Genomic DNA, 10,455 nt, shown 5'->3' on the forward strand with positions numbered 1-10,455 from the left:
CTTAGGGATTTTAGATAAATCCCTAACCTTGAGTAGAACTCTACAGTCTTTGAAGTTAGAATGTGTTATAACGTCCCTGGAGCACATTACACATTCACCGATACCAATGAGCAGAGATTGAAAAAATTCAAAATTCCAGAGGTGGTATGGGAGATTGAATAGGCGAATCCATACTAGAAAGGGTTGAGGCAACGTTGTTAGCCTCAGATCCTCTTTCCAACGGCGGAATCTGCCCTTAAATGTGCCCATATCTATCAAACCGAGTTCAATAGCTTGGGCAAGAACTTCATCGGATGGAAACTGCACCATGAAGCTGTTCCCTGCCGCCTCCTTGATTTGATGGGGCCATGTCCTAAGATTGAAGCGGTAGGCCAGCATCTCTCGGAGCTCCTGCACCGATGGACGGCCTCTATCAAGATTGAAGATGGCGAAAGCAGAAAGATGCCGTATGGTGCTGGAGGTGTTGGCCGGGACGGTAAGCATCCTCGGAGGGGCACGAGCGGTAATTCCATGATGACAATCTCGAGAGCTATGTCCTGTCCCATGACAGTGTACACAAGAAGGATCCCCAGCCATTTGTAAGGGTATACGATGAAAATTGTACACAAGAAGGATCCCCAGCCATTTGTGAGGGTATACGATGAAAATAGATGACGCTGGGTTGAGGTTTTTAGCAGGGGGAGGGGTTTGCAGAGGCGCCTACGCTGGGACCAGTAGAAGAAAGAAAGGTGGTGACCGTACAATCGATGGAAGTTCGTATTAGGTATTTAAATTAATTTATTTATTTAACTGACTTGGGAACACGCGAATATATGATGTGATATGTTAGTGTGATGGAACCGTCGCTTCGAAAGAAGTGAGCAGCTGGAGGTCTGAAGATAACTTAAATAATTAAAAAATTAGAACTGGCTCTGAGATAGAACTAACGAGCATGGTACAGAATAGAACTAACGTTGTATGAGTTAGAACTAACGAGCATCACTAGAACGAACATGGTACAGATAGAACAATACATCTGATAACAATCATTTTCAATTACTTAAATATACATACATTATTGTATTTGTATGAACATATCATTCATCACTGTACACTGTTTCTTCTTTATGTCTTTGTTCAAAACCAGCCAGTAATAATTGTGCGGCAAGTCTTGCTCGCATAGCTTCAGGGATATCGTTCGGAGGATTAACCAGCAATGTTGATCGTCCTTCAATTATGGATTTTACAAAGAGGTAGACGAACACACCACAGTCAAAGCTGCAACATAGAGTGAGTTCATTAGACATTTTCGGTCCGTTCGAATACTATAACACAAATTTGAACAATATAGACATCGGAACTAACCGTCCTCTTTGTTGCTCGCATTTGATGGCTTGATATCTAAATATTTGGCGCACATTGTCTTCAATAAAATCAGCATGATGGGCATCAAAGAATTTTATGATTTTATTAACAGGCTCCATCCAAGCTTCGTGCCCAGCGGAGCTGTAATGCTTGACGACTTTATCTTTAAGGTCAACTTCTACAAGATGCCAATGGTCGTCCCTGACCAAAGGGATCAAGAGATGCTCTATGCGGTATGCGGTATATTTGTCAATGAAGTTCAGATAATGCTCGTAATTGTTCACCTCCAAGCCATAGAGTGAGTGCTGCAAACACATCATGTTTGAGTTGAAATTAAAACAAACATGAGCTGCGAAGGCTAACTAACACCGTATTAATTAGAACTAACACGCTACAGAATAGAACTAACACTGTGCAGAATAGAACTAACACGCTACATAATAGAACTAACGTTCTACAGAATAGAACTAACACTGTACAGACTAGAACTAACACTGTGCAGATTAGAACTAACACTGTGCAGAACAGAACTAACACTCTACAGAATAGAACTAACACTGTGCAGATTAGAACTAACACTCTACAGAATAGAACTAACACTCTAAAGAACGGAACTAACATGACTTATGGTAGGTCTAATTTGATGCTAACTAGAACTAACGTGACTCATGGTATAACTAGCATGGATTACACAAGATCTAACATGAATTTCAATCAAAACTAACGTGGTGAAATTAGGAATAGCATGTTCTTACAAGAAAGAACACCGATACCACTCCATATCCTTTGCCGTATGCCTCCTGGCTAATCGTGTCCAAAACTGCTTCTTCCACCTGTAATTGTTATGAAACATTAAAATTCAATTTAAACAATATAATTTGAATTATTAAGGAAGTATATGTTAACCTTGTCGTCAAGGCGGCCACCACGAAGCACATATAACAACTCTTCCCTGTTAATAGTGCTGTTGGTTGTTACTATAACATTATATCTCCTGGTATAAATTAGAACTAACATGAATTAGAACTAATATGTGGAGAATTAGCATATAAATAGTCAACTGAAACTTACTTGTGAATCTTCTGAGAACAAAATTTGGTTAGGCTATCAATTTCAGCTTTGTCGAGTCTTTCTGCTACGGGAGATGGTATCTTTAAATTATGTACAAAAGCACCTGTGCTATCTATTATGCGTAAGTTAAACAATGTAGGGTCTGGAAGCTCATTATTCAGCTCTCCCAATAGAGCTTCCTCTTCATCTGTCATTGGCTTGAAACTCAACGCATCAAAAGTGGGGATTTGAATACCGGGATAAAAATGAGTAACTTTTTCAGCTAGTTTTACTTTTGGTTCAGGACTTTCAAGTATATCTATACTAATTTTTTCCTTTTTCTTTCTTTTGCCTTCAGTATATGGTGTCCTCTTGAATTTAGATCTCTTGCTTACCCTTTTTGCCTTTGGTCTACGCTTTGCTTTCACATTGCTCGTTAGAACATCTACAAGTTTGTCCACATTATGTTCAATATTCACAAGATCCTCTTCCTCCTGTGCTTCCAACTTATCTACATTCTCCTTGCCTTTATCTACAATATCTTCCTCCTTATCTACACCATCAACAGTATCCTCATCAAAACCTTTGTTATCTACAATAAAATTTTCATTTTCCATATGCTCCTCTTCCTTATCTACCATATGCTCCTCTTCCATATCTACAATATGTTCCATATGCTCCTCTTCCATATCTACAATATGTTCCATATGCTCCTCTTCCATATCTACAATATGTTCCATATGCTCCTCTTCCATATCTACAATATGTTCCATATGCTCCTCTTCCATATCTACAATATGTTCCATATGCTCCTCTTCCATATCTACAATATGTTGCATATGCTCCTCTTCCTTATTTACACTATCATCAACCTTAGTATCTACAGTCTGGTCAACCTTACTATATACCCCCTCCCCTGGAGAAGTAACTGGCTCCTCTTCTATTGCCTCATCGTCAGCAAGATGCTTTACATCCTCTTCAACAATCTTATGTACATGTTCTTGACTGGTGGGCTCTTCCTTATATACACTGCTTGTTTTGGACTTCTGTTCCTCTTGAGCTCCCTGTCGCTTCTTCCTAATTTCATTTGCAATTTTCTGTTTGATATTTGACTTAAGCAGCACTGGGTCTATAACCTCATCATGTCTTCCACATTTTTCAATTATCCTGTTAAGCCTGTTGATCTCAATCATGAATTCTTTACAATATTTGCTCTTGGTCTGCTTTGTAGCATCAAGAAGTCGCTTGAGAAATTTAGCAGAATTTCTCCAAAATGTGAGTTGCTGCTCAATGGGAAGAACATTGATCTCCTCTTCATCGTCAAAAGCAACGTCAATATGCTTTGCCATGATCTGTTATTGATACAAGATTATAATTTTAAGTAGGATTAAACATAATTAGGATATTCTTTGCAGTTAGTGTGAAATGAGTACGACTTAACATAACAGGATACTTACGTAACCTATTGAGAAGTTCTTAGTAGTTTCTTCCTGCAAAGTCTTCCTCTTTGCCTGACGCTTTTGCTGAAGAACTTCATCCCTTTGTTCAGCGGGAAGTGGATGAACATGACCAGGAGAAGCGACCTCCGCAATAGGCCTATGGACAAATGTTATTGACGCTGACTTAGCCTTTGAAATAATTGTCGGCATCCTCATAGATGCGATTCTCTCCTCCCCTAATGCCCAATTTGTCATTGGAGGTCTGGAGGTGTCTAAGAGGGCATATTTTTTTATGCCTGTCATCTCGTAGTACCAAAGCTGTACCAAATAATATATTTACCATTAACATTTAATACTAGACTAGACTAAAGAGAATAAAATATGGCTGCATCTAGAACTAACATGGTGTAAATTAGTACGTGGTACGACATGAATTATGATAGAACTAACATGACCTATGATAGAACTTAAATGGGTGCAGATAGAACTAACACTCTACAGAATAGAACTAACACTGTGCAGATTAGAACTAACACTCTACAGAATAGAACTAACACTGTGCAGATTAGAACTAACACTCTACAGAATAGAACTAACACTGTGCAGATTAGAACTAACACTCTACAGAATAGAACTAACACTGTGCAGATTAGAACTAACACTCTACAGAATAGAACTAACACTGTGCAGATTAGAACTAACACTCTACAGAATAGAACTAACACTGTGCAGATTAGAACTAACACTCTACAGAATAGAACTAACACTGTGCAGATTAGAACTAACACTCTACAGAATAGAACTAACACTGTGCAGATTAGAACTAACACGCTACAGAATAGAACTAACATAGAATAAGTTAGAACTAACAATGCATAGGTACGAATTAGAATGAAACAAGATCAGTAAAATATGGAACTTACACACAATAGTGTCATGCAACCTGGGACATATGCGACCTTTTGCTTCTTCTTTCCCTCCAAAGCAACTCCAATGCCCCTCATAATTTCATTATAAAAGAACGGGGCCCATGCAACAGAATTGACCCTCTGAATGCTATCCAGGTACCTGAGTAAGGGTCTAGGGATACCTTCCCCTGCTATGGGACTCCATATCATAGAGCATTGGTACAAAATTTGTAGCAGAGCAAAATCCTCGATATCCCGCTTTTTGGTAGATTCAACAAGCCGTTCAAGTAGCCCTTCAAGATGTTTACGTTGGCTGGTTTCTGATTTTTTTAACTTCTTACCCTCTTCAGAAATGAAAAGCTTAGCGAAGTATCCCAGCCATATTCTGCTTCTTGAGTCCCTATTGTTCCTTATGTCCTCCCCATAAATTGGGAAATAAGTATGGTTGTGGACCCATTGCAAATCAAAACTAACATTTTTCATACCCCCACTTTTTGAATCAGGTATACAAAAGGTGTTATTATCTCTATCGAAAAAGCTCAGCAGCAGCTCAAGGGTGGGCCGATCAGCCGCAGGAGCCCCAAACAAAATGTAGTGCTGAAATATAGAACCGCAGTATGCATCCCTATGCCACTGACGGATCTTCGGGGCAAGGCGCTTCATAAATGCCCAATAAGCCCCGATATTGGCCGTTAACCTTAGTGTTTCTGCTGAGCCTGTTAGAGCAATTTTTTTCCTGCAAAAAATTTTCGAATTTGTACGTTCAATAAGACATATGAAACAATATTAGACCTAGCACTAACGGGAACAAAATAGAGCTAACACGTAATATTATAGAACTAACATTGGACTCATATTAGAACTAACATTGGACTTAAACTAGATCTAACGTTGGTATAAATTTAGAACTAACATTGGACAAAGCCTAGAACTAACAATATTGGGTTAATCTGCATTGTCTCTTCGCAGTATAACATAAGCCTAGAACTAACAATATTGGGTTAATCTGCATTGTCTGTTCGCAGTATAACATAACACTTACTGTTTTTTTGAGGGGGGTTCGTTGGTACGACCAGCCATTGTCGTCCTCCTTTTCTGGTCTCGCCATTGTAATGCCTCCTTTTGCATTTCGATTAGGGTTTTCGTAGCTTCCGTAGCTTCCTCCGTGCTGCCACCCGCAGATGAAGCGCCTTTTCCTTCCAACTCGGCTCGGTGCCCGACCTCGTAGTCGTTACTGGATTTTTCCGTAGACGACGACATTTTTCCGGCGAAAACCCTAGAAACGTTGAAATTCGTACAGAAATTAGGAAGATGAAGAGTTCTTGATGACGGTGCTAGGTGGAAGAGAGAGAAAGAGAGAGAGAGTACTTGTAAAGGTGAGGGGCACATTAACCCAGCTCAGTCCCATCAGAGGGCAAGATAGTAACTTCCGCTGGGCTTTTTCTGAAAAGAGTCAATTCGGGGCCTCGTCGCAAATACTATGCGTATTTGGGGCTATTCCACATGGGGCAAAGTACAGGGGGGCTAGTCACACGAAGTTCCCACTTTTGGGGCCTGGACACATTTTTCCCAAAAAAGTAACACAATTCTATTTTCCATCTTTAATATCTCATATCCATATCCATATGGATAACGTTTCGATTTGGACCGACCCGAACCGTCCTACTCATAAAACCGACCTACTTTGCTCATAAAACCGACTCATAAAACCGATTTTTCCGGATCGGTTCGAGTCGGTTCGATCGGTTTTTTCGGTTTGGACCGAACCATGCTCAGCCCTAAACTAAACGAGCACTAATAAAGCCTTAACCAATGAAAAGGAATGTTACCGAACGATTTTATTTGGAAATAAATAGGGGCATCTTCGATTCTTTGAATAATCAGAAGTTTTGTATTCGAGAAAAGTTCTTGACCAACATAATTCACTTTTATTTGCTTTTTTCCATGAAACTTCGAAGCACCACGACACTTGGGTTGTTGACGTGAGAGGTCTCTATGATTGAAGTCATGTATTTTAGTGTGGAAATAAGTCACAAGATGTGATCATGGCTTTCCTTTTTCCAGATCACAATAATTAAAAAACGTGCTTCCAAAAATAGGTGATAATCGCCCGCATAGGGACAATGACTCACCTCAATTATATTTCGGCGGTGCTAAACCCTCATAGAGCTTCTAGAACACGTCTAGATTCTAGAAGGTGGATATATATACGTGGCATTTTGTATCACATAAACTATATTTTTCTCAATACTATTTAGTTTTCTCATATCCGTTTTGTATCCGCATGCATGTCCGCTTATATATCCGCATGTATATCCGTAACCGTATCCGATTTAAGCAGATATGTTTATGAATTTTTCTCACCGAGATATATCCATATCTGTATCCGTATCTGAGATGGGTAAGCGGATAGGGATATGATAAGTATCATATCCAAGCTGTATCCAGACCGAATGCACCCCTATTTACAATTCAAATTATCTTTATCTGCTCACCTTATATCAACTTCTTTAATAAGTTATCTAAAGAGGATTAGCTGCCCCCTTTTTCCCCTTTTTGGGGAGTTTGATCTCCTTCACGTTTAATGAAAGGTAAGCATGTCCATCCACCCCAGCCCAGCCCGGCCCGACCCGAAAAACCAGGCCCGGGCCGAGCAAAACCGGAGCCCGGTGGCCCGGGGCCCGGTGGCCCTGGATTGGTCCAGGGCTTCGGGCCGACCTGGGTTTTTTGGTTTTTTTCATTTTTTTAAAATTGTTTATTTTTTTAAAATTTTTAAAAATCTTTTTAAAATTTAAAATATACATAAAAATTATAGAAAATTATATAAAATAAAAATAAAAACAATCATATTATTAATAACTTAAAATGACATAAATTATAAATACAAAAAATTATAAAAATAAAAGATGATAAAAATAACTTCATTATTAATAATCAGTAAATCTTATATAAATTTATTTCGGAATTCATCGCATCACAATAGATGAGTACATCTCAACTAGGTTGACACCTACTCATCTATATAACTATCATTTGCAACTATTTTTAAAATAATTCATTACAAATTTAAAGCTAAGAAATAAAAATTACAATTTGATGAATATTGTTTAATCTTTATATTTATCTGCTAGTCCTAACTCTTCAAATTTATCTTCAATTCCAACCATCCGATCGATGTCTTACGTTCGCTTCTCGTACCTCCACCAATCTTGTAAGTACATTACCGCTTGTACAGTATACGGATCTAAGCATGTCCTGTGTGTTAGACCCTAGAAGGGGGGTGATTAGGGTCTTAAGGTAATAATTGTGCAATAAAAATTAAGACAAGCAAATACCACAAAATATAATGCTAAAATAAAAAGAGATAAGATAGAAATCGTTATCCAAATGACGCGCGATCTGTTCACGAGGTTGGTGGCCGAGCCACCTATAGGTGGCTCGGTGGCCGCCGAGCCACTTGTGGCCGGCCACCCTGTGCCCAAGGCACAGTGAGGGTAGCCTATAAATAGGCCACCCCCTTGTTCATTTGAGGAGGTTGGATTTTGGAGGAGGCGAAGCCCTGCAGGATTGGAGACTCAGATCTAAAAAAGATCTCAACTTTGGGACATCAAGGACTTGCTCATCCAGATCTGGTGCTCGGCGATCATCAACGTCAAATAAGGCAGGTGTTCGAGAGGATCGGATCTCAGATCTACGTTGCTACACTCCGGATCTAAGCTTGGTCTTAGATCCCGAGACTTGGACGATTGTTTCCTTGGTGAAACAATCCTCCCCGGCTATTATTTCCTTGGTGAAATAATACCCGTTGTACTGCGTAGATCCGACTGGATCTAGATCGCGCGGTGGTCCACGGCAAACAACCCCGGCGCAGGCAAAGAACCCACAAAGCGAGCGACCGCAAAACAGGAGCTCGCGATTCGTTCGACAAAAAAGGAAACAATGTTGTAATTTTTCATTTCTTTTCAATCTGATTTTCGTTGTAACCGGATCTTATAAAAAGACCGGATCTTTGTAATCGATAGACTATTACAAGAGTGTACAATGGAATCATTAATGAAGAAAGCAACAGTTTTCCCCGCGAACAATCTGGCGACCACAGTGGGAGCCGACGATCTCGCTGACGAGATCGATGCGTCGCAGCCGCGGATTTCTCGATCCCGGTCGAGGAGGAGGTCGAGTATGAGTTCGACCAACAAAAGTTCGAGGAGTACCTTTCATCCTCGTCCGGATCTACCTCCCCTCGCAAGTCTAAGAAGTCCAAGTTCTCTTCCAGCAGAAAGGTGCGTTGGTACGAAGAAGTTGAAGCTACCAACGACGACCTCATCCTGATTGACGCCAAAGTTGCGTCGGGTGAGGCTCCACCAACCTCCAACCAGATCAAGCTGGTTCCAACCAATTCCTCCGTCACCAAAGGAGCGGTGACTCTCTCAAAGAGAGCCCGCCAAAGGCAACGCCAACGCTTGGCCAAACAATTCGCCAAAGCGATGGAGTCCACCGACGGAATCCGCTACAACGCGGATTTGAAGAACGGGAGAGGCAAACAGCCTCAACGGCCGGTGAATGGCGACTCCTCCAAGCCGCCAACGAACGAATGGGTCCGTGTCAAACGGAACCGTTCGACACTGGAGGAGCGCATTCGCAAGCGCCGTGCACTATCAACGCAGGCACGAGCTCAAACTGAAGAAGCCCGTAGAAAGCTGCAGAAAGAGATAGCCAAGAAGCCGCCACCAACTCGCAAAGTTTGGAGGCCAAAGTCTGAAGCGGCAATTCAGGCTAAGGAGCAACCTTTGAGCAACCAGTGCAGCCTTCTAAGCAAGGTCAAACTCCGGCGAATCAACCAAAGTCGCCGTTAGTTCCTACAGCTACTCCGGGAGATCATGCAGAATCATCCCGAAGGAAGAAGCCATTTTTGGAGCGCCTCGGTCCAGTTCCCGACGAGAGAGGCAAAGCTCCAGTTCACGAGCGTTTGGGCCCGATGAGGAAGCCCAGAACGACTCAACACACTGGGGGTCGCCGTCACCTCCAGTATAACAAAGAACTCAAGGCATCTGCGCGCACCAATTTGCGCATTGAAGTCCAAGAGCACGCCGAAAATTCACGTTCGAGGCGCGTGACTCTCGGAAGTCCGAAAAAGGCAGTTTGCCCTCAAAAGGAAACGTTGTCATCCGATGATGATAACGTTATACCTGAGAAGTCGTGCCAACACGCGATAGGTTGCTCCGACTTTCAAACGGACGAGCTGTACTATCGTGCTGGGGGTACGAGGAAAACCAGGAAGAGGAGTCCTCAAAGACTAGAGGCCCAATGCCCCTGTTCCAAACTCATTCGGGCGGTATTGTCTGAGTGTAATTGCATCAAGACGGTCCCCGAAAGAGTTTCGGTTTTCGAGAGGCTCAGCACTGAAACGCCAAAGCCAAGGCCTAGGCGTTTCCGACGAAAGAGAGCGGTGGTGGAAAACGGACAATTCCCGAGGGTCACCGCTAATATGACAAGCAAAGAGACCTCGTCACGGGACAATCTTGAGTCGATTCTGAAAGCATCCCGGCGTCTAACCCGTCTGCAGTCTGGAGCCATCGCACGAGGAACTTATGGTAGGGTTCGGACAAGATTACTGTCGGAAGATGAAGAATCAGATTCCTGCTCTACTGTCGCATCAGATAACACGGTATCCAGCGATGGACAACCCCGCGAGTCATTCATGATAAGTGCGGAAC

The 10,455-nt window shown here is 41.7% G+C and overlaps 1 protein-coding gene across 1 annotated transcript; it reads right to left on the bottom strand.

Annotated features, from left to right (window-relative positions):
- Nucleotides 983–3,042, bottom strand: LOC109824747. The gene is made up of 5 exons (XM_020391393.1): nt 2,416–3,042; nt 2,251–2,338; nt 2,100–2,177; nt 1,345–1,649; nt 983–1,257 (listed from the first exon to the last, which is right to left on the bottom strand). Exons 1-5 carry the CDS (start codon nt 3,033–3,035, stop codon nt 1,077–1,079), a joined length of 1,272 nt encoding a protein of 423 aa, XP_020246982.1. The 5' UTR covers nt 3,036–3,042; the 3' UTR covers nt 983–1,076.

This window comes from Asparagus officinalis, chromosome 9 (genome assembly GCF_001876935.1).
Source record: "Asparagus officinalis chromosome 9, Aspof.V1, whole genome shotgun sequence".
Taxonomy (NCBI): domain Eukaryota; kingdom Viridiplantae; phylum Streptophyta; class Magnoliopsida; order Asparagales; family Asparagaceae; genus Asparagus; species Asparagus officinalis.

Bases quoted from the DNA above. Each gene is read 5' to 3' on its own strand.
- LOC109824747 (XM_020391393.1), bottom strand. From the start codon at position 3,035: ATGGTAGATAAGGAAGAGGAGCATATGGAAAATGAAAATTTTATTGTA. The intron at 2,178-2,250 runs GTTAACATATAC...TAACAATTACAG, and splicing joins GTGGCCGCCTTGACGACAAG to GTGGAAGAAGCAGTTTTGGA. The intron at 1,650-2,099 runs GTAAGAACATGC...ATGTGTTTGCAG, and splicing joins TGGTATCGGTGTTCTTTCTT to CACTCACTCTATGGCTTGGA.